Source organism: Pseudophryne corroboree, chromosome 9 (assembly GCF_028390025.1).
Source record: "Pseudophryne corroboree isolate aPseCor3 chromosome 9, aPseCor3.hap2, whole genome shotgun sequence".
NCBI classification, from domain to species: domain Eukaryota; kingdom Metazoa; phylum Chordata; class Amphibia; order Anura; family Myobatrachidae; genus Pseudophryne; species Pseudophryne corroboree.
The window spans coordinates 440,118,659-440,144,196 of record NC_086452.1 but is presented as its reverse complement, the minus strand read 5'-3'; the positions used below and the strand labels follow the sequence as shown (position 1 = coordinate 440,144,196).

The window sequence follows — 25,538 nt, the reverse complement described above, 5'->3', positions numbered from 1 at the left end:
GGAGTTTTCTCATTCGGTGCTGCAGAGTCATCCGCACTCTCCCGCCCGTTTGGGAGCTTTGGTATAATCCCCATGGTCCTGACGGAGTCCCCAGCATCCACTAGGACGTTAGAGAAAATAAGAATTTACTTACCGATAATTCTATTTCTCATAGTCCGTAGTGGATGCTGGGCGCCCATCCCAAGTGCGGATTGTCTGCAATACTTGTACATAGTTATTGTTACAAAAATCGGGTTATTATTGTTGTGAGCCATCTTTTTAGAGGCTACTTCGTTTTGTTATCATACTGTTAACTGGGTTCAGATCACAAGTTGTATGGTGTGATTGGTGTGGCTGGTATGAGTCTTACCCGGGATTCAAGATCCTTCCTTATTGTGTACGCTCGTCCGGGCACAGTACCTAACTGAGGCTTGGAGGAGGGTCATAGGGGAGGAGCCAGTACGCACCATGTGACCTAAAAGCTTTTTTAGATGTGCCCTGTCTCCTGCGGAGCCCGCTATTCCCCATGGTCCTGACGGAGTCCCCAGCATCCACTACGGACTATGAGAAATAGAATTATCGGTAAGTAAATTCTTATTATTTCTATTACACTGGAGGTATTACTATATATTTCTATTATACTGGAGGCATTACTATATATTTCTGTTATACTGGAGGCATTACTATATATTTCTATTATACTGGAGGCATTACTATATATTTCTATTATACTGGAGGTGTCACTATATATTTCTATTATACTGGAGGCATTACTATATATTACTATATATTTCTATTATACTGGGGGCATTACTATATATTTCTGTTATACTGGAGGCATTACTATATATTACTATATATTTCTATTATACTGGAGGCATTACTATATATTTCTGTTATACTGGAGGCATTACTATATATTTCTATTATACTGGAGGCATTACTATATATTTCTATTATACTGGAGGTATCACTATATATTTCTATTATACTGGAGGTGTCACTATATATTTCTATTATACTGGAGGCATTACTATATATTTTTAGCCTTGCCTCCATATTCCCCCCAAAAAAAGGGGCTGTCGTGTGGCCACGCCACTAGTGTCATGTAGCCACTCCCACTAGCAGCATGTGACCACGCCCCCTCGCAACACATGCCCACGCCCATTTTTCAGCACTCAGTACCACTAAGAAAATATTTCTACTTGCACCACTGAAGATACAAAAATACAAAGAGATCGCATTTATGGGGTAATTCAGAGTTGTTAGCAAACCAAAAAAGCACCCTAATGGGCAAATCCATGTTACACTGCGGGTGGGGCAGACGTAACATGTGCAGAGAGATTAAGGGCCGGCTTCAGACCTGATCGCTGTGCTGCAAATTACACTGTCCTGCGATCAGATAGTCGCCGCCCAAGGGGGAGTGAAAATTTGCCGCGTGCAAGTGTGCGATCACATGTGTACACCGTGCGACAAATCCACTCAGTCAGCAGACAGCTGCAAAACCATTCGCATCACACTCACCATCGAATGACTTATCCAGTGTGTGCAGTGTGTGCGCAGCCCAGGACTTACTCCTACAGTGCGATCCAAACAGGCTGATCGGGTCCGGAGCTGACGTCACACACCCGCCCTGAAAATGCTTGGGCACCCCTACGTTTTTACGGGCACACACAGTAAACGGCGAGTCACCACCCACAAACGTCCACTTCCTCACAATCCCCTTGTGAACACCGGGGGGTCCAAATTTTTGCACCATCCTGTCGCTGTTTGGCGACGTGCCTGCGCATTGCGGTGCATATGCATGCGCAGTAGTTCGATAATCGCCCACTGCGCGAAAACGCACAGCAGCGATCAGGTCTGAATCGGGACCTTAGATTGCTGAGTATTTGTGCATCTACATGCAGGAGGCCAGCTGGGGGCAATGCATCCGTCAGAACCAGGCACCGCGTGTCCATGTAAGGCAGCCTACACGCCCATAGCACACCCACAATACAGGCCAGATCTCAGTTGCTGACCAGAAATTCACAGGAAAAATGATCTGCGGCTGTGTGATGCAGGATGTGGCATGCACAGTCAGTGACTGCGGTCTACCATGCAGTTTGCACTCATCTGCATGATCCCACCACACTTCCACTTGCATCCGACTCAGAATCAGCACAATATAACCAGCCCACTCAAAATAGTGAGGGGCCTTCGGGGTCACCATAAATGTACTACCCGTTTCCCGCGTCTCCTCCCACGATCAAATCGCTTCTTCCAGCATTTTGTTATTTGAAGTGTTATAGTTGTATTGCTTTGCATAGGGGCCCTGTCGCGGGAGTGGCCCATGTGACCAGCAGCGCAATACAGACTGGTGGAAGCAGCGCCTTCACCCGCCTCTCACCAATATCACTGTGTGCCCCATGTACAGACTGTACAGTATGTAGCCTATCCTATTCAGATGAACGCAGGCCCACCACCCCTTACCGGCCACGCGCATGGTGCCACACTTATCTCTTGCATTGATGAGGCCAATACATTTTGTTTCTTGTTATTGCTCAGCTTTAACATGACGGATTGGGATGAAACAAAGGGGGTTATTCCGAGTTGATAGCTGGCTAGCAGTTTTTAGCAGCCGCGCAAACGCATTGTCGCCGCCCACCGGGTAGTGTATTTTAGCTTTGCAGAAGTGCGAACGCCTGTGCAGCAGAGCGCCTGCAAAAACATTCTGTGCAGAGCAAGACCAGCCCTGTACTTACTCTTCGTGTGCGTTGATTCTAACGTTGGTGGGTTGGCTTTTGACGTCACACACCCGCCCAGCGTTCGGCCAGCCACGCCTGCATTTTCCCTGGCACTCCTGCGTTTTTCTAAGCACTCCCTGAAAACGGTCAGTTGATACTCAGAAACGCCCCCTTCCTGTCAATCTTCTTGCGGCCGCCAGTGCGAATGAAAACGTCGCTAGAACCTGTGCAAAACCCCAAAGGCCTTTGTATCCGTACGTTGCGCGTGCGCTTTGCGGCCCATACGCATGCGCAGAAATGCCGATTTTTAGCCTGATCGCTGCGCTACGAACAACGGCAGCTAGCGATTAACTCGGAATGACCCACAAAGTGCAGGTTATTTCTAGGAGTTTCCACTACAGAACGATGCCGCTTTCATGACTATGGGTTCAGATGCTTTTGCTCCAACTAGAAACAAACGGACGGACACAACGTTCTTATAATATTATCATTGATGTCTTTTTCTGATGATGACAATGGGGTCTATTCATGAAGCAGTGAAAAGAGTGGAGAAACAGACCAGTGGAGAAGTTGCCCATGGCAACCAATCAGAATCTCCCTTACATTTTATAGTATGTACTTGATAAAGGCTTCCTTCAAAGCTGATTGGTTGCCACTCCACTGGTCCTTTTCTCCACTCTTTTCACTGCTTCATGAATACACCCCAATGCACTGGCGTATCTATAATGGGTGCAGTGTGTGCAGTGCACAAGGGCCCCTGGGTCCAGAGGGGGCCCAAACCGCACACACTGCACCCATTTCTCCTATACTCACCTTTCTGGTATCCATCGGTGACTGTGTGTGTGGGCTCCCTCCTCTCCTGTAGCCGGCACCGCCGCTGCTAGCGCACTCAGCACTAGAGACTCTGGCACAGTGCCAGAGTCTACAGCGCATGCGCCGGACTTTGAAAAAATGGCGTGGCGGCCATTTTTTCAGAGTCCTGAGCATGCTCTGTAGACTCTGGCACTGTGCCAGAGTCTCAGTGCTGAGAGCGCCAAACAGCGGCGGTGACGGCTACGGGAGAGGACGGGGCCCACACACGGAGTCTGCACACCGGTCCCCTCCTCTCTAGAAACGCCTCTGCCCCAATGCATGCTCTTTCTGTGTCTACCGTAAGAGAGGGGAAAGCCGCCTTCATATCCACCAGATGACACTAGACCGTTGCTGTGTATTTATTACACACGTATGTACATAGCCGATTTTACGGCTCCATCTAAAGGCAGTGACAATGCCTATACTGCATATATTAATGATTGTGCAGGTCTCTAGAGACCACCGCCTTCTCTATACTACCGCAGCTCTGAGAAAACCACATTTTATTGGGAAATAGCTTGCATACAATGTACCGTTATTTGCAGACGATCTCCACACAGAGATGCAGGCCTGGACTGGTGTCAGGGACCTTAAACATTTCCTTGTAGTTCTCTGTCAAGTTCAGACACCTGTGCCAGCTCCCATCAAAGGCAGGAATGCAGCGGTCCCTGTGCCTCTTCCAGGGCCTCGGGCTACAGGTAAGAGTCTAGGTATAACATTGCTATCCTTGTGTAACGCTCATGGATGTGTAAAGCTTGGGAACATCCTGCGCTCATATTACCTGCGCTGCTGCACCGGCTCTGGGGTCTATTTAATAAAAGATCTGTAAAGCAGCCAATCAGATGTCAGCTCGGACACAGCAGTGGATCCCAGAAGCCGGCAGGAGGCATCTATTTACACAAGACACCTCATGCCTCATTAGTGTCATTTCGCATTACCTTGTCGCAGCTGCTACTGTATAGCATATAACCTGAAACAGACCCACCTGCATGCAGACTATTTCACCATCGGAAAAATTCATCAGTGTGCGCCACGATAGCTCTATCGAGTAGTGCCAGTTAAAACATAGAGGTCTATAAAGTGGACGAAGATAAAGTCCCAGCCAATCAGCTCCTAACTGTCATTTTTCAAACCCAGCCTGCAACATGGCAGTTAGGAGCTGATTGGCTGGTACTTTATCTCCATACAAGGATTAGTAAATAGACCCTATAGACATCTAAAGACACAATAATGAGGCGCTTCCTTATACAGTGTATCTAGCAATAGCACCCAATAAAACTTGTCTGGTCAATACAGGTCAAGCCCCAGAATTAGCACGTATACATTTTGATTAAGGTTTATAGAAAAGAAAATACAGAAAAGATAAGAAACGTGTAAAACAGCACCAAGGTGGTGTCACTGATACGTACAAACAAGAACTATGAAGAAAAGAATCTGCCAGAGGATTACAATTAAATGCCCCCCCCCCCGCCCAATGCATAGGAAAACAACAAAAGACGACATAAAATAAAACACACATGGAGGCAATAAAAGAGACAGAGAGGAAGAAGAAAAGAAGTGGGGAACGACGAAAGGAGGAGATAATCACTTATTTATAGAGAAGATTCTGGAGAAGACCTTTGGAGACCCAGGGAAGACTGACTGATGTACTATAGCGGCACACATCGAGGCGACGCAGGAAGCACTAGTGACGAGATGTATGAACATCTCGGCCAACGGAGTGGGAAAGTGAAAACTCCCGCCTCCGGCAATCCCTGCCACACCCCAACAACAGATCAGCTTAGTGCTTATGCGCTGTGTCTTGCAAGATCTCTCGGCAGCCTGGCAGCAGCCACAGACGATCGCTGTGAATGGGGCAATGACGCCTGCAGCTGTCGTAATCGAGTGGTGAGTCCTGCGTTAGACTCACCACTCCCCGAAAACGGTCAGTCGACGCCCGGATCCACCTTCTGCCTGTCAAGCTTCTTGCGGTCGCCGCTGCGACCTCTTTCTTCGTTGTTCTTGTCATTGCCCAGTGACGGCCGTCGACGGGTAACAATGCACCTATGCATTGCGGCCGCAGCGCATGCACAATTCCAACCCGATCGCACGGCTGCGAAAAAGTGCAGCGTGCGATCGGGTCAGAATAACCCCCTAGGACAGGAGTATGATAGGACCTATGTGAAAATGAAATAATGAATTTGCTGATGTTGGACACATGGTGGAGTATAAGGGATAGATTCATCTCCAAGAGATCCCACTTCTCACTCCCATCTAGGGGAGTATCCAATTACATGCGCTACTTTTTCATCCGAAAAAAATGGTCTATTATGATTTTATCCAGTTGGTCATTATCGGGCTACCCAATTATAGCTCGTTTTTTTTGGCTGACAAATTACCCGTTTTCGGGGCGATAACACATGGGATCCGGGGTAAGCATCCAGACCCCTGTGTTATCGCGGCTCTGAGGGCTGGTTATCGTGGATTATGCTTTGCAAGCCTGAGGCACGCAAAGCATAATCTCCGATAAATGCAGATGAGTGGAGAAAAAACGCCCGTCACCTGACAATCATGATGCGATCGCATCCTTCCGATATGCGATCACATAATGACTGGTTGCGCATGTGCACCACAGCCACTGCAGCTGCGCAGACTGCCGTCAAGCGGCCGTTTGTGCGATCGCAGCGGCTGCGACATGGTCTGAATAAGGCCCCAGGTGCAGCAATTGAGGCCATATAATCACAACGTAAGTTAGGAAGAGCACTAGAAGATTTAGGGTTCTATTCATGAAGCAGTGAAAACTGTGGAGAAGTGAGCCAGTGGAGAAGAACCAATCAGCATTGCAGTAACATTTATCATTTGCATACTATAAAATCATACAGAGCAGCTGATTGGTTGCCATGGGTAACTTCTCCACTGGCTCACTTCTCCACACTTTTCACTGCTTCATGAACAGACACCTTAGAGCTACAGAGAGCACAAAGCGCTATCTGAGGCCTTTTGTCCCCCCATATAAAAGCATTTATAGATTTGTTTATGCCTAATTAATCCCTGCTACGTCAGTACAAAGTAAAGATGCCAGTAGCTGTAAAAAACAAACAAACAAAAAAACACAGCAGAGTTTGTTTTTAATCTGTATAAATGTGACATTATCTTCACTCCGCAGAAGTAGAACCACATGCGTGGGTTATGGAAAAGGTTCTAATAATGAAAACACAAGATACACGGAACTGTTTAAGCAGAGGACAGAATGTGGTGTAATTCCCATTGTTACGACGTGGAATGTTTGTTACGGTTCTGCGCTGGGCCAAGCAATTATCCTCCCGAAATCACAAGCAAATAACTTCACCAGCAGATGTTAGGAGGTCGCAGACCATCCGTGTGAGGAACGTCTTAATCATGTGTTCTCTTTCCAAACTCACGGGAACAATCACTAATTACATCACATTTCAAGGCCCCATTTACTGTCTTGCGAGCTGTATTTCAGGGAGAGACACGGCAGCGCATTGCAATGTTTTATCCGCTGCCCAGAAAAAGGGATTTTTTGTTTATTTTTTTTATTGTTATTATTCATATTGGAAGAAATGACTATGGTGCAATGGGAACAGAGCGCTGGCAGGAAAATGAGACTGGGCTGGCGATATGCGGTCTGCGGGCACTCTGTGAGAGGGAGCCTGACGGGGCATACTGTATGCATCAACGCTTGGAGAGAGATAAAGTAGCAGCTCCTAACTGCCATTTATCAGACACAGCCTGTAACATGGCAGTTAGGAGCTGATTGGCTGGTACTTTATCTATCTTCTAGCATTGATGTATATGCCCGTAGGTCTCAGTAACATCAGTGGATGGTAGAGAATAGATAGGGTGAGTATTGGTTCAGCTAACACAATGGCTGCCTGCACCGACGGCTCCACTTTAAGACATATATAACTCAAGGGAATGATCCTATCATGGGCCATGAAGTATGCAGTCATCATGGCGACATTCAAAATGCCGGCATCGTAATGTCAACATGTCCTGGTGGTCGACTTGTTTACAAGGTCAACATTCACAATGTCAACACTGATGTAATGTTGACAGAATGTCAACACATGAGTTCAGAGCTAGGGTTAGTCTGCAGTTAGGGATAGGCTGCAAACAGGGCTAGGCACAATTGGTGTAAGTGTTAGGCTGCAATCAGAATTAGGGTTAGGCTGCAATTATGATTAGGTTGCAGTTAGGGTTAGGCTGCAGTTACAGTTAGGGTTAGGTTGCAATTAGGGTTAGGCTGCAGTTACGGTTAGGCTGCAGTTAGGGATAGGCTGCAGTTAGGGTTAGGCTGCAGTTAGGGTTAGGCTGCAGTTAGGGTTAGGTTGCAGTTAGGGTTAGGCTGCAGTTAGGGTAAGGCTGAAGTTAGGGTTAGGCTGCGGTTAGGGTTAGGTTGCAGTTAGGTTTAGGCTGTAGTTAGGGTTAGGCTGCAGTTAGGGTTAGGCTGCAGTTAGGATTAGGCTGCAGTTAGGGTTAGGGTTAGGCTGCAGTTAGGGTTAGGCTGCAGTTAGGGTTAGGCTGCAGTTAGGGTTAGGTTGCAGTTAGGGTTAGGCTGTAGTTAGGGTTAGGTTGCAGTTAGGGTTAGGCTGCAGTTAGGGTTAGGTTGCAGTTAGGGTTAGGTTGCAGTTAGGGTTAGGCTGTAGTTAGGGTTAGGCTGTAGTTAGGGTTAGGCTGCAGTTAGGGTTAGGCTGCAGTTAGGGTTAGGCTGTAGTTAGGGTTAGGCTGTAGTTAGGGTTAGGCTGCAGTTAGGATTAGGCTGCAGTTAGGATTAGGCTGCAGTTAGGGTTAGGCTGCAGTTAGGGTTAGGCTGCAATTATGGTTAGGCTGCAAATAGTGTTAGGCTGCAATTAGGGTTAGGCCGCAATTAGGGTTAGGCCGCAATTAGCGTTAGGGATAGGCTGCAATTAGTGTTTTGCCGCAATTAGGGTTAGGGTTAGGCTGCAATTAGGATTGGGTTGGGGTTACTGTTAGGGCTAGGTTTAGGGTTAAAATTCCATTGTTGACATTACATTTTTGCAGTGTCAATATTTGTGCATGATGACCTGTTAAATGTTCGACAGGTCTGAACATGTCTACATTCTGAATGTCAGCAGTCAGACCACGTGACGTCAGCATTTTGTTGTTGACATAATGAATGTTGATCTTCTGAATGTGGACCAGCCATAAGACCTCTGTGCACAACTCGTGGGTGAGGTGAGGTTTAATCCCAAAAGTAGAGAGTAACAGGTTCTCTAGAGATAATAGGAAGAAGCGAAACTTTCTGTACATTGGCCCTCATTCCGAGTTGTTCGCTCGCAAGCGGATTTTAGCAGATTTGCTCATGCTAAGCCGCCGCCTACTGGGAGTGAATATTAGCATCTTAAAATTGCGAACGATGTATTCGCAATATTGCGATTACACACCTCGTAGCAGTTTCTGAGTAGCTTCAGACTTACTCGGCATCTGCGATCAGTTCAGTGCTTGTCGTTCCTGGTTTGACGTCACAAACACACCCAGCGTTCGCCCAGACACTCCCCCGTTTCTCCAGCCACTCCTGCGTTTTTTCCGGAAACGGTAGCGTTTTTTCCCACACGCCCATAAAACGGCCTGTTTCCGCCCAGTAACACCCATTTCTTGTCAATCACATTACGATCGCCAGAACGATGAAAAAGCCGTGAGTAAAATTCCTAACTGCATAGCAAATTTACTTGGCGCAGTCGCAGTGCGGACATTGCGCATGCGCATTAAGCGGAAAATCGCTGCGATGCGAAGATTTTTACCGAGCGAACAACTCGGAATGACCCCCATTGCCTCTATTATTAATAATGGTGTTTGAAGTTTTCTTACATTTTTGCAAAGGGGTGTGGCTTTCTCAAAATGTGGTGGGGTGTCACCATAAAGTGGGTATTTAGAAGGGTGATCTGGATGAAGCTAGAGCAGGTCAAGGTGGGCTTCGGCGGGTCATGAGTGTTCTCCTGATTCTGCAGGTCTCAATCTTTTGAGGTATGGGTCCCCCTAGCTTCACATTTAAGAATTAGTTCATGTATAATGAAGACTATAAAATGAAAGTTGATGGGTTGTTTAAGAACCAAGATAATTCAACAACTTCCAGAGGCGATTTCCATTACATTTCGGCTTAAAAAGGAATTTTCGGCATGAATAAACATTATCAGGTGTCTCAGGCAGGAATTTCTGGATGCCTGTGAGGTTTAAGATGATCATGAACAGCTGGCTAAAAGGCGGACAAACTTTTGGCACCAAATTACAGCTCCCATGGTGCACTTGGGTTACTACCAATCTTCAGAAGTGACGGTAATATCAATAGTAACCGTTCCACTGCGTTTCGCTCACATGTAACTATGGTATATAATAGAAGAGGAGCTACATACCAGTAATCACCAGTCCCGGCAACATTGTGGACTGGACGGGCGCTCTTCTCCGGTGAATCAAGAATACGTTGTGGTCTTTCTCTCAGGACAGGTTTATAGACGTTGCATCCAGTCCCACAGACTACAGAAGACAGGAAGCAACAAAAGAAAAATGGAATTAATTGTTAATTTGGCATAGGCCAGCATGGCTCACTGCAAAGAAAATATGTATTTCCTCCTCTCAGAATCATTGGCTGCGAAACTGGACTAAACTCTTGTTATTGCAGCGCTTTCCAGCTTCTCTCCCGCTCAACACTTGTGAAAGATTTACTGAAGCATAGGAGGAGTGTCTGTATAGCTCCGGTTTAGTGTTTCAATTGGGAAATTGCTGACATTATCCAGATAATGGATATCTGGATAATGTCAGTATTATCAAGTTGTGAATGCATCATGTAAACTGCAACGTATTCCGCAGACAGCAGCGGGTTACGGCTCTAAAACTATGATCTGACAGCTGCCGAATGGTCATTTTATTGTACGTATTTACGTAAAATCGTAAAATCCATAAAGAGAAACTAAATGAAAATCTAACCGTGCCCTCTAAAAGCCAACCCCCCCCCCCCCCCCCCTCATCCCCAACGCAACTTTATTTAATAAAATCAAAACTGGATTATTTAGAATTAGATCATGCCAAATTGGTGGTATCAGGGCGAAAGTAAGGGCCGGTGTCAATATATATACATGATATACTGGGCCTATATGTGAAACGCATAACTGCTAATTAAAATTAATGTATCTCAATGCTGTAATGTAATGTTTGCTATTAAGCTACATCTGTTGCCTCCTATTACCGTAGCAGAGGCAGATATTTGTATTTGATTTGTTTGGGGGGGGGGGGGTTTGGTAAAAGAATAAGTGGCAGATGTACTAAGCATTGGGGATAGATAAAGTGGAGAGAGTACCAACCAATCAGCTCCTAACTGTCATTTTACAAACACAGCCTGTTACATGGCAGTTAGGAGCTGGTTGGCTAGTACTCTGGGGGACATGTACCAAGCAGTGATAAAAGTGGAGGAGTGAGCCAGTGGAGAAGTTGCCCATGGCAACCAATCAGCTGCTTTGTATACTTTTATAGTATGCAAATCCTAAATGTTACGTTAATGCTGATTGGTTGCCATGGGCAACTTCTCCACTGGCTCACTTCTCCACTTTTATCACCGCTTAGTACTTGTCCCCCTATATCTCCATCCAGTTTATATTAGTAAATAGATCCCTAGGTTGCCTCGTGGATGATCCGGCTATGCTGTCAGCACTATACATACTGTAGTGGTATAATACATAGGTCATAATAATATGCTTGCCTTTATGTGGCATTTCAAGGACATTATCATTTTCTGTTACATTTGTTAGTTGGCTTTTTAAAACTCCATTACTAGAGATCAGGGGCTAATTTAGGGGTCATGGCACCCCTCGGTACAACAGTAATGGCTGCCCCCTTCTGCCTAATTTTATTATTTCATTGATTGGTTATCCCTCGGTACAACAGTAATGGCTGCCCCCTTCTGCCTAATTTTATTATTTCATTGATTGGTAATAAGCCCTCATTTGATAATTGCCAATTTAATATAATATTATAATAATAATAATAATAATAAAAAAGCCATGAACTATGACATTTCATTTTATTTTTAATTATGTATACATATACTAGGTAGAGCAGCTTACGGGGGCAGTCCCACCTATTCACACTCCACTCAGGATGCCGTATGGTACAGTAGAGTGGAAATATTTTGCAGTTACTGGTAAATTCCGGTTTGACAGTACTAAACAAACATTCCCCTAACAAGTGCTGCCCCTAGACATGTGCCTCACATGCCTAATGGGAAATTCACCACAAGACTCGGTGTAACCCAACAAATCCGAGTTTTACATAAGCGAGTTGGACTCAGATTGGATTGCAATTTTCTGAGCATCTCAAATGTGAAAATTGTCTTGTCATTTTCACGTGACGGGATTTCGGATATGGGGGAGATGTATCAAACCCTGGAGACAGATAAAGGGGGTCATTCCGACCTGATCGCACGCTGCCGTTTTTCGCAGCGCAGTGATCAGGTCACTACTGCGCATGCGTATGCACCGCAATGTGCAGGCGCGTTGTATGGGTAGAAAGCGGATCATTGCTGTGCGATGGATTTAACGAAGAATCCATTCGCGCAGCCGAATGCACAGTGATTGACAGGAAGAGGGCGTTTGTGGGTGTCAACTGACCGTTTTCAGGGAGTGGTAGGGAAACCGCAGGCGTGTCCAAGCGTTTGCAGGGCGGGTGTCTGACATCAATTCTGGGCCCGGACAGGCTGAAGTGATGCCAGCGGCTGAGTACGTTCTGAGCTACTCAGAAACTGCACAAACTATTTTTGTACCGCTCGGCTGCACAGGCGTTCACACACTTGAACAGCAAATATACACTCCCCAGTGGGCGGCGACTATGCGTTCGCATGGCTCCAATAAGTAGCTAGCGAGCGATCATCTTGGAACGACCCCCAAAATACCAACCAATCTGCCTCTAACTGCCATGTTACTCTGTATGACAAATTACAGTTAAGGTGGGTACACACTGGCCGATATATCGCGGGTCCGTCGGCCAGTGTGTACGGGCGATATGTCTGTGAACTCCGTCGTTCACAGACATATCGCGTCGGCCCCGCAGCACAGCCGACGGGCAATATATCTACCGATATATTGGCGCATCGCTGTGTGTGTGCGAGCGACCAGCCGGCCAGCCGTACACAAGTTGCGGCAGCCGGCTGTGATTGACAGCTGAACTGGGCGGGCGTGTGTACACACCCGCCCAGTTCATGACGTCAGTCCCCGACGGATCGGGCAGTGTGTATGCTGAACACACTGCCCGATCCGTCCATAGATATATCTGCAGATCAATTGATCTGCAGATATATCTATCAGTGTGTACCCACCTTAAGGAGCTGGTTGGTTGGTACTTCAGGGGTCTATTCATGAAGCAGTGAAAAGTGTGGAGAAGTGAGCCAGTGGATAAACTGCCCATGGCAACCAATCCGCTGTTCTGTATAATTGTAAAGAATGCACTTTTTAAATGTGACCTCAACATTGATTGGTTGCCATGGGCAACTTCTCCACTGGCTCACTTCTCCACTCTTTTCACTGCTTCATGAATAGACCATGATCTCTCTCCGCTTTATCTCTCTGCAAGCTTTTGTTACATCTCCCTTGTGAGATCTGGTAGCCGCCAGACCAGGTTTCTGATTTTCTGGGAATTACAGTTCTGCTCAAGTCTCTGAGCACCAGCCCGAGCCATGACTGCAGTGAGGAGACTGACATGGGACCTGCAGCTGCTCTGCTAACTGGGGAAGGTTGAATGGTAAAATTAGGTATTGAGAGACTTCCCCTGTAAGCAGGGGCGGCTCCAGAGGTGGGGCTGCAGCACAGTTAAAAATTCAAATAGGGGAGGCACACCAACTGCCAGTGAGTCAGTTTGAAGTGGCAGTTGGTGACAGTTGGTGCGGCTCCTCTATTTGAAATTTGAACTGTCCTGCAGCCCCTCCTCTGGAGCCGCCACTGCCTGTAAGGCATCTAGGTAACTGAGCATCAGCTGGTTTGGGTGAAGTAAGGGAAGAGAGTGGGATGAACCAGAGCCGGATTAAGGAGGGGGTTTGGGACGCTGTTAGGGGGTACTAACAAGATGAGGACGGCCAGAGGAGTGTGGTGTGCCCCGCTATATTAAGTGCTCCGGGCCCCCCCCCAAGGCTTAATCCTGCCCTGGGGTGAGTTGCATCTAGGGCCTAATTCAGACCTGATCGTAGATGTGCTAAATTTAGCACATCTACGATCAGTCATGCGGGGGGACGCCCAGCACAGGGCTAGTCCGCCCCGCATGTCAGGCCCGACACCCCCCTCCCCCGCACAAGTACAAAAGCATCGCACAGCGGCGATGCTTTTGTACTTGAGGAGTAGCTACCTACCAGCACAGTTCCTGCGCACTGGCAGGGAGCTACTCGTCGCTGTGAGGGTCGCAGTGGCTGACGTCACGCAGCTGCCGCGGCCCGCCTCCCCGCACGGTTCAGGCACGCCTGCTTTGCCCGGACCACTCCCCTAAAACGGCGGCCAAACGCTGCCGGCCCGCCACCTCCCGCCGAACGACCGCCTCTGCATTGTCAATCGCACAGCACCGATCAGGTGTGAATTAGGCCCCATGTCCGTGCTGTAGTAGCGGCATTGTGTGTATAGTTACGGGTTACTTATCGTTCCGCTTGTATACATTTTGTGATGGGTTTAATTGGCTGTGGGTTATATGTGTATTGAGGAGCCTTGTTTTGTTAGCACTTGGCTCCGTATTTTATAAACCATTTGTTTTATTGGGACTGGAACATTTGCTTTTAATGGATTATATTTTTCAGTAAAAGATATATTTAAGCAATTTTTGGTGTGCTGCCCGATCCCATGGATCAGATGTTTTGTTTGCGGTTTATTAAACAGTTTTTATTACATGTTGTTTTAACTATATTTCGCAGAGTTCTTTATTGACCCTTGAAGTCTGTCCAATTACGCTTCTACTTATACGTCCCCTCTCCTGCCATAAAGAATCTTTAAACCCCTTTTATTGCCACCTTCCTCCGTAACGCTTTAAACTTTCCCCTATTTGTAGGATACCCCTTACTATTTTAGGGAGCCCTTTAAAAATCATGACGCCATGTGACATTGGAAGTGTTAGACTACTTACTATGGCCCTCATTCCGAGTTGATCGCACGTAGCAACTTTTTGCTGCTCGTGCGATCAACTAGACGCCGCCTATGGGGGAGTGTATTTTAGCATAGCAAGGCTGTAATCGCTTGTGCAGACCTGCTATGCTAAAAAAGTTTCCTGCAACAAAAGACCAGGGTAAGAGTTATCCTGTTCGACGGACCGGCGACGAAGGTTCCGGGATTGACGTCAGACATCCGCCCTCCAAACGCCTGGATCCGCCTCACCACGCCTTGAAAAGCCCCGGAACGCTACCCGCCTGTCAGTCTTCATGCGATCGCTGCTGCAATCACTTTCTGCGCTGGCGGCATCGCTGCCCTGCGACCACCGTTGCCAGCCAACGACGCGCGTGCGCATTATGGGCGCCGCGCAGCTGCAGTCCCGATCCGTTCGCATTGCAGCAAAGAACCGCTGCATATGAACGGGTCGGAATAACCCCCTATATACTGTAGATGTATTACTTTTCCATGTCTTTATGTGTCTACTCTATTTTATGTAATAAATGAAGAATATATCAGATAAACATTTGCCTGGATGTAGAAATAAAAAGGTTTCCATAATAATTGATGCACTGCAAGATTTTGAATTTGGCCTGGTCGTGAAGGGGAAACCTCTATGTCTTGAAGTGGTTCCATTGTCCATGGTGGGAGCTAGAAAGGTTACACAGAGTCTAGGGGCCTAATTCAGATCTGATCGCAGCAGCAAATTTGTCAGCAATTGGGCAAAACCATGTGCACTGCAGGGGGGGGGGCGCAGATATAACATGTGCAGAGAGAGTTAGATTTGGGTGGGTTATTTTGTTTCTGTGCAGGGTAAATACTGGCTGCTTTATTTTTACACTGCAATTTAGATTTCAGTTTGAACACACCCCACCCAAATCTAACTCTCTCTGCACATGTTACATCTGCCCCACCTGCAGTGCACATAGTTTTGCCCATTAGCTAACAAATTTGCTGCTGCGATCAGGTCTGAATTAGGCCCTAAGAGTCTAAGATGCTGTATCTGCCCTCCTTTACCAGAAATAACGGCTCATGCTATTACATATAAAACGCTGTGTAAGGTGGCCACTGATTGTTCTGTCGCAGTGGGTGATAAGACATTATTGGGTATACTGAATAGCAGCGGCGTCACAAGGCGGGTGCGGGGGATGCGGCCCGCACCCGGGTGTGACACCTGGAGGGGGGGGGGGGGGGGGCTGTGATCGCCCAGGATACATCGGATGCAAAAGGACAGCATACAATGTATCTTGGCCGATAAAAAAAGACATAGCGGTGTGGGTCAGATGTATACTCACTGTGAAAATAACTGTTTTATGAGGTATGTATGGGATCTGTAGCTGGAGGGTATGCTGGTCCTTTTAGTGCCATTTTGGATGATCTTGGGGCATTCTTGCCTACACTCCCGGAAGGCTCCTGGAAGGTTGACAAGTCTCCTTCTTTTCCCGTCAGCCTCTTGCACCCCCCCTCCTGGGACACCCACAGCAGAGCACTAGTGGGTGGTCCGAGGGGTACTGTGCCTGTTTTTTTCTGAACTGTATAGCATGTGGGAGGGGGTTTGGAGAGCAGCTATGACGCAATTGTGATGCCACGCCCTTGGACAGCTCACCTTCCCGTTGATCACGCCAACGCCAACTATAGTATGTGCCTACCACACTGCCCCCTTCTAGAGGAGGTAAGTATATCTTGGGGAGCCTACATTTATGTTACCTCTCAATTTAGAAATACATAAATATATGACCCATGGAGCTATTATCATGTAGTGTAGGGACCACCAGATATGCCATGCTGTATATTTACAATTTTACAAGTATGTACCCGAGATCTCTGCATTACTATTATCATGTAGGATGCAAGTCTCCCATGCGCGCCTGTTTGCAGTGTGCTGGGGGAATAATTTTTTTCTTGTCTAGATTAACCCCTCCCTTACATGAACCTGTGGTGGACTAGTAAATTGATTTGATAACTTCAGTTCTGTGTCATAGTGACCCTACAAACTCCCCTGGATGTAATTCTCCAGCTCTGTACATTCTCTATGGGGCATTAACCAAATTGTCAGCCGATTTTCTGAAGATTTAGTCAGAACAACTTAAGACAATTTCAATCTCGACACCCTTATGAGTGCGAGGGAGACAAAAGACCCCCTGTTTAAAAGATGGGGAGGGGTGATTACTTCTCTTTCAGGATGCTTGCAGAATCTTAAGAGAATGCACAAAAATATTATCCTAAACTTAGCACTTGAAGTGCACTATCATTGCCCCAAGCCCTAAATCTGAACCTGCGTCAAACTTGAAACTTAGACCCAGCATTATCCAAAGCCCTAATACACCCTAAACCCTGACTGGAAATTCAACTTAATCTGTAACGCAATCCTGCAGTCTAAAAGAACTCTGACCGCCGGCTTCCCAAATTCTTACATGAATGCATGCACTTGGATAAATAGCTCTGTCTTCCAGCACCCGTCAGACAGAGAGCACCACGTCACTTGCTAATGTTTAGATCAGGATGGGTACCTGCTGCCCCCTCCCCACTTTAATCCTCCATACACTTAGGGGATGATTTAACAAATCGCAAAATTCCGTCGTAACCTTGTGGCCAAATGTGGTAATTCCGTTGATATGAACATCACTATGAGTTGTGAGCAAATACTATTACCTAGAACAGGGTGCCGAGCTTACTATGGTAATCGCAGGAGTCCGCTGAGCTGAAATACTCTGTGCTGTGCCCAATGACAGTTAAATCCATGGAATTAAATGTGGAAAACGTGGGCAGAGAAGTAGACAGAAAGATGCAAAGATCTACATAAGAATATATTACTACACCACACGCACTATAGTAGATTAAACAAGTATATTATATATAGGACCTTATATTGGTTTTTAATGTTAAAAGTTATTTTACTTGTCACTATTTTGGTGACAGTGTCTCTGTAACGCTGGTATCACAGACGTCACAGGGGAAATAGAACTATAGGATGAGAGCCCATTTATTTCAGGTGTGAGTAATGTATTATGGATTATGGCCCTCATTCCGAGTTGCTCGCTCGCTAACTGCTTTTAGCAGCATTGCACACGCTAGGCCGCCGCCCTCTGGTAGTGTATCTTAGCTTAGCAGAATAGCGAACAAAAGATTAGCAAAACTGCTACTAAATATTTTCTTGCAGTTTCTGAGTAGCTCCAGACCTACTCCTAGATTGCAATCACCTCGGTCCGTTTAGTTCCTGGTTTGACGTCACAAACACGCCCTGCGTTCGGCCAGCCACTCCCCCATTTCTCCAGCCACTCCTGCGTTTTTCCCTGACACGCCTGCGTTTTTTAGCACATTCCCTGAAAACGCTCAGTTACCACCCAGAAACGCCCCTTTCCTGTCAATCATTCAACGATCAGCAGAGCGACTGAAAAGCGCCGCACGAACACCAGCAAATCTACTAAGTTTTGTGTTAAATAACTTAGCGCATGCGCTCTGCGTACCTTGCGCATGCGCATTTAGCAACAAATCGCAGCATAGCGAAAATCGGCAACGAGCGAACAACTCGGAATGACCACCTATATGTCAGCCTTTTCCTTACATGCTATTTTCAAACACGCGTGTGAGTGTCCCCATGACGCTGGGTACACACTAGGACGCAAAATATGTAAAATCCGCAGAAGGCATCGTATGTAAAAAGACGCTCACTGCCGACTTCTCCGATCCTCTACTGTGTCTGTAGACGCGGCATTGGATAACTGCGTGACCATCGGACATCAGAGTAACTCTCAGGTTATTTAGGGTGTCCGGCCAAATCACGCTGCCGGGGCCAGTGAAGCTGTGTCCAGAGCTTTGTCACACCCATGAAATGGGGTCAGCACACTCAATCGTGCTCCGGCTTTTGCGGCACTACAAGCGACATCCCCAGCTCTGCACATGTGCGGCTCCTGCTGAGATCGTTGTACACTGAACAACTGCGTAAAAGTCAAAATAGCGTCCACCTCATGAATAGGCCCTTAGGGCTCTGCTTGGCAGGGGTGGTATAGTAATGTCGCTCATCAAAATGTTGACATTCGTTAGGTCGACATGAAAAAGTCAACATAACTGTTCTGTCGACATGTTCACATTGTCGACACTTATAACATTGACAATTCAATGTAATGTCAACATATTTTTGTAATGTCAGCAGTGACGTTTTACTGTCACTCTATCCCAGTGGTGCAAGTAGAAATTTTTTATTAGTAGTACTGATAGTAAAAATGGGTGTACTGTGTTCCCATGGCATGAGGGGGCGTGGTCACACGACGCTAGGGGAGTGGCTACATGACAATAGGGGCATGGCCATATTATGCCACACACCATAATGCCGCTTACACATTATGCCACACACCGTAATGCCCATTACACATTATGCCACACCGTAATGCCCATTACACATAATGCCAAATACCGTAATGCCCATTACACATTATGCCACACACCGTCATGCCCATTACACATTATACCACACATCGTAATGCCCATTACACATTATGCCACACACCGTAATGCCCATTACACATTATGCCACACCGTAATGCCCATTACACATTATACCACACTTCATAATGCCCATTACACATTATGCCACACCGTAATGCCCATTACACATTATACCACACATCATAATGCCCATTACACATTATGCCACACACCGTAATGCCCCATACACATTATGCCAAATACCGTAATGCCCATTGCACATTATGCCACACACCGTCATGCCCATTACACATTATACCACCGTGAGTAAGCACTTTTGTGCTAATTTACTTGGCGCAGGCGCACTGCGTACATTGCGCATGCGCAGTTTGCGACTAATCGCTCCGTAGCGAAAAAAAATAACGAGCAAACAACTCGGAATGACCCCCATTATGCCAAACACTGTAATGCCCATTACACATTATGCCACACACCGTCATGCCCATTACACATTATACCACATTATGCCACACACCATAATGCCCCATACACATTATGCCAAACACCGTAATGCCCATTACACATTATGCCACACACCGTAACACCCATTACACATTATGCCACACACCGTAATGCCCATTACACATTATGCCACACCATAATGCCTTACATATTATAACATACACCGTAATGCCTATTACATATTATGCCACACACAGTTATGCCACTGACAACATTTTATGTCCCACATACAAAAATGCCCCTTAAAAATTGTGCTCCAGCGGTGGGCTGGTGGTACTGCATATTCCTCACACACCGTGACCACTGGGTAGCAGTTACGAAACGTATTGGCCAATCTCTGTCGACCGTCGGGATCCTGACCGGATCCCCCTACAAAGATGTCACTTTTTAAAGCAGTTTTATTCCATAATTTCCATTTGATATCTCCCAGTTAGTAATGAGAACGTCTGCAGACGTTACTCATTCTCCTACTGTCTCATAGCTGTAAATGATGGAGCACAAGCCATAGAATGAGCTTCTTATCAGCAACACTAAGGGGGAGAAATTCATTTCAGCCCATAGTGTCGCCGGCGCAGTGTTACAGCAGCCAAACGTACTCATACCACAGCGGTACAATCAGTAGCGTTACGCATAGCGTTATCAGTAGCTGGAAAGGACTAGGGAACATGGGCTGGAGCTGGATGACACATAAAACAATTAACTTTAACAGCCGTTACCGACATCTGGGTTTGAAGAATTTGCTCCAAAAATTGTGTCTCTGGCAATATCCCTGGGAAGATCAACATATATTGGCCCTCATTCCGAGTTGATCGGTCGCAAGGCGAATTTAGCAGAGTTACACACGCTAAGCCGCCGCCTACTGGGAGTGAATCTTAGCTTCTTAAAATTGCGACCGATGTATTCGCAATATTGCGATTACTAACTACTTAGCAGTTTCAGAGTAGCTTCAGACTTACTCTGCCTGTGCGATCAGTTCAGTGCTTGTCGTTCCTGTTTGACGTCACAAACACACCCAGCGTTCGCCCAGGCACTCCCACCGTTTCTCCGGCCACTCCTGCGTTTTTTCCGGAAACGGTAGCGTTTTCAGCCACACGCCCCTGAAACGCCGTGTTTCCGCCCAGTAACACCCATTTCCTGTCAATCACATTACGATCGCCGGAGTGATGAAAAAGCCGTGAGTAAAATTACTTTCTACATAGCAAAGTTACTTGGCGCAGTCGCAGTGCGAACATTGCGCATGCGTACTAAGCGGATTTTCATTGCGATGCGATGAAAAATACCGAGCGAACAACTCGGAATGAGGGCCATTGTTCTGTATGCTGGAAATAGTGCTCCTATTCTGGATATTTGGATGAGTGCACAGTATCACCTCCATGCTTCTGTATGCCTTATGTAATTCCTAGTAACTGTTCTTACTCTACTCTGTGTAATGTATACATTTAATTAATAGGATTTAGTGGTCCCGGCAGGCTGGATGTTGCAGTGTCTTAAATAGGAGTCAAACGTGTACACTTAGTACAGTCGGAACCTCAGTGTTGCACTGTTATATTATTAGCATCTCTTTATAAAGTACAGACGGATGCACAGACCTGTACGTTATACAGAGCACAAGGGAGATAAGCTTGTAACATGCAATTCATATTTTGGACTAATGCTTATCATAGATAGATAGATAGATAGATAGATAGATAGATAGATAGATAGATAGATAGATAGATAGATAGATAGATAGATAGATAGATATTACCTAGATAGATAGATAAATAGATAGATAGATAGATAGATAGATAGATAGATAGATAGATAGATAGATAGATAGGTAGGTAGATAGATATTACCTAGATGGATAGATAGGTTGGAAGGTAGATAGATAGATAGATAGATAGATAGATAGATAGATAGATAGATAGATAGATAGATAGATAGATAGATAGATACAGATATATAGATATAGATATATAGATATACATACTACAAATCCTATTCAACTACCTATTGACAGCAGCGTATTGCTATATCTCATTCTTAGAAATCCAGTGAGTCAGTGGCTGTCGTGCAATGCTGGGAGTTGTAGTGCCACAACTAAAGCGCACATAAGATAGTATATAGACATAATATCGGTGTACTATGCAGTTCCTCCTCTACCAGCAAATACAACAAGTGGAGCATACACAAGGCAGCACATGCACTCACTGCCCCAGGAACACGTCCACTGATATAAGTCTGTCACTGACACAGTGGCCAGTCACTTACCCAAGCGTGGTGCTCAGCCTCCCAGCCACAGGGATCAGCTCCCTCAATGCCTCTGCCCCGCAGCCATCTCTGTCTGAGCTCTCTCTGAAGTTATTTCAAGTCTCCAAATCTTATGACAGAACAAAAAAAAAGAAAAAGAAAAAGTTTGGTGTAGTATTGAGGAGGGAGGGGACCTGTGACAGTGTGCAGTGTGAGGAGGGAGGGGACCTGTGACAGTGTGCAGTGTGAGGAGGGAGGGGACCTGTGACAGTGTGCAGTGTGAGGAGGGAGGGGACCTGTGACAGTGTGGAGTATTGAGGAGGGAGGGGACCTGTGACAGTGTGCAGTGTGTGCGGCTGAGACTTTCCATCCAGCTCTATCTGCAGACAGGGCCAGGCAACTGCAAGTACAAAGCAGGAGTGTTCCCAGAGAGCCCTGGCCAATGTGAGGGTGGTACTAAGCCCCAGCCGCTCTCATGTTTCACCATGCTCCCAGTATACACAGACCTGTCATATTGTCTCACACTGACACTTTCTATGCTGTTTGTAAAAGCAGAGGGGGAACTGTGTTATAGAGCATAGTGCCAGGATGCAGATCAGGGGGCAGCCAGCTCTGGAACTACTACTCCCAGCATGGCATGTTCTTCCTTGCAGCGTCTCCTGTCACAGTGCAAATTTCTGTAGATGGATATTGCGCATATTGGGGGTCATTCCGAGTTGTTCGCTCGCAAGCTGCTTTTAGCAGCTTTGCACACGCTAAGCCGCCGCCTACTGGGAGTGAATCTTAGCTTATCAAAATTGCGAACGAAAGATTAGCAGAATTGCGAATAGACACTTCTTAGCAGTTTCTGAGTAGCTCCAGACTTACTCGGCATCTGCGATCAGTTCAGTCAGTTTCGTTCCTGGTTTGACGTCACAAACACACCCAGCGTTCGCCCAGACACTCCTCCGTTTCTCCAGCCACTCCCGCGTTTTTCCTAGAAACGGTAGCGTTTTTTCGCACACACCCATAAAACGGCCTGTTTCCGCCCAAAAAACACCCACTTCCTGTCAATCACATTACGATCACCAGAACGAAGAAAAAACCTTGTAATGCCGTGAGTAAAAAACCTAACTGCATAGCAAATTTACTTGGCGCAGTCGCACTGCGGACATTGCGCATGCGCATTAGCGACTAATCGCTCCGTTGCGAGAAAAAAATAACGAGCGAACAACTCGAAATGACCCCCATTGAATGTCGCTGGGCACCCCAGGCTGGGTCCCGTGGTTAAATGTTCCCTAGGGACCCTAGGCTAGGGTAAATGTCTGTGAGTCTAGGTACCCAACATTCACAGCCAGGGGCATAACCAGAACTTTGGGGGCCCCATAGCAACATACTGAAGGGGCCCATGTGCCAGTGATTCTTGAGAGACAACTTTCCGCAGCAGGTGTCAAGTTTATGCCCCATAATATTGCCCTAGTTCATTTTCTGAGCCATAGTAGTGTCCTAGTTAATATTATGCCGGATACAAGTGCCCGGGTAAATATTATGCCCTCAGGTACTGTAGTGCCCTAGTAAATATTATGCCCCATAGTAGTGCCCTAGTTTATTTTCTGAATCATCAGAGTTCCCTAGTTTACATGATGTCACATTTTAGGGCTGTCAGTACACATTATGCCACACAGTACCCCCAATTCACATTATGCCACATTACAGTGCCCCACTTCATATTACGCCACACTGCAGTGCCTCCATTTCATATTGTGCCACATTGCAGTGCCCATCACTGAAAATATAATGTCACACAATTCAGGCTGGGCAATGGATCAGACCCAGTTGCTTAGCAGGCGTATCTGGGAAATTGGTATGTAACTTTATAACCTGCGCCAGGCCCCCTAAGCCTCTGGGCCCCATAGCAGTAGCACCTCTTGCACCCACTGCTGCGGGTGAGGAAGGGGCAGGTGCGCCGCGGGTGGGGTAAGGGGTCTGGAGGCACCGCGGGGGGGGGGGGGGCAGGTAGGAGGGTGCCAGGGATGGAGGAGGTTGTCCGGAGGCGCTGCGGGTGGTGGAGGGCCGGGTGCGTGAGTGTTGCAGGGGGGTTGTAGGGGCCCAGGAGGCGATGCGGGTGGGGGAGGGGTGGGGCGGGATTTCCACGGATGGGGGAGGGGGTCCAGGGTCTCTGTGGGTGGTGGAGGGTCCGGTGCGAGGTTACTGCGGGTGGTGGAGGGGCGGGTGTGGTGGTGGTGGGGGAGGGGCACCATATATACAGCCAACTATTCACACATGCTATACTGTCCACATACCCCATGCACACTGTACCCAAGACATCACACACATAATCTCCGGGAGCAGCAGCAGTGCTGTAGTGAAGTGGATGCGCGCTCCTGCACACTTCCTGCTTCTCCTGCTGTCCGGGTAACGGCGGCAGGGCCTGGGAGACGGGGTCTGCGGCTAGTCTGCAGCAGCAGCAGGCGACGGGAGGGAGTGCGCTGCTCAGTGACACTGGGCGTACCCCCGGCGGCTGACAGTGAGGCGGGAGAGGGGAGACGGGGATCCGCAGTGGCAGCAATGGCGGGAGGCGGCCTCATCCTGTGGGCGGGCTGAGCCGCCCTCCTAACCGTAGCACAGGAGCCGGGACCCGGGAGGCGGAGGACGTGGTGGCTGACAGGGAGTTGGGAGAGGGGAGACGGGGTGCTGCGGTGGCCGCGTCGGCGGGAGGCGGCCTCATCCGCCCTCCTAACTGCAGCACAGGAGCCGTGAACCGGGAGGAGGACGCGTCCGGCGGAGAAGATGGTAGCGCGGTATTAGGCCAGATCTGTGACTGTATGGCTGTGACTCCGCCCAGCGTTAGGCACACAGGCACAGATCTGGGCTATTATATAGGAGATAACATAACCCTGTGCACTGATTGAGGACTCGGATCCACACACACCTTGTAGAAGAAGCTTCTACCACTGGGCATGTGCAGCAGCTCTGCTCTGTCCCTTAAACTGCATGATATGGTGGCAGTTATAGTAATAGTATTATATACCATTGCTATTGTCAGAATTTGAGCCACTGCCAAGAAGAGGGGGTTTCCGGGCAAACGGAAACCTCTCCCCCCTGCGTTTGCCTATGACCTAGCTATTTGGTGCAACTTGGCATCATAGAAGGCAAATTTTGGGGGAAATATGGCACAGTGGGTGGTGTCATGTGGGGAGCCTGGCACTGTGATTGGGGCTGATAGTGCAGGGGTGTACATGCCAACATGGTACTGACCACACCCACTTAGCATTTGCCACACCCACACAACCCTGGCCACACCTCCTCCACTTCTCACAATCCCACCAAGCCACCACCAATTTTGCCCCTAAATCCGTGGGTTTATTATCTGGCAATTTGTAATGTTCAAACCTAACTCTCCCTAAGACTGGGATTGCAATTTGTATAGTGGTGGTCTTGAAAATGGCGTTTTTTGTTTTCAGTTTTTTTGACATTTAATAAATTCGGAGGTTTCTAAAACTGCACCCAAAAAATTGCAGAAAAAAAAACCCGATGAATCTTCGTAAAATTCCCCCATCTTTCCTAAAAGGCCATTGGTTTTACAAGGGTTAATTGAAGCTAAAAGCTGGCAAAGAGGTGCCTGTATACCCAAGTCATAGTATGACACAGTATATAACTATCATAAAACCAGATTGCAATGGAGGGCTATTATGAGCCA

General features: G+C 47.2%; 1 protein-coding gene across 4 annotated transcripts in view; it reads right to left on the bottom strand.

Annotated features, from left to right (window-relative positions):
* LOC134958467 (laminin subunit beta-2-like) overlaps positions 1 to 22,199 on the bottom strand; it is a 203,161-nt gene extending 180,962 nt beyond the window's left edge. For 3 of the 4 annotated variants that reach the window (XM_063941099.1, XM_063941100.1, XM_063941101.1), the window contains exons 1-2: positions 21,881 to 22,199; positions 9,929 to 10,049 (exon numbers count right to left, since the gene is read on the bottom strand). In XM_063941099.1, the coding sequence (XP_063797169.1) occupies positions 9,929 to 9,953 (25 nt within the window). In that variant the 5' untranslated portion in view covers positions 9,954 to 10,049; positions 21,881 to 22,199. The remainder of the gene's footprint in view (positions 1 to 9,928; positions 10,050 to 21,880) is intronic. The other variant, XM_063941102.1, reaches the window with a different exon arrangement.
* Between the last annotated feature and the right edge of the window lie 3,339 nt (positions 22,200 to 25,538).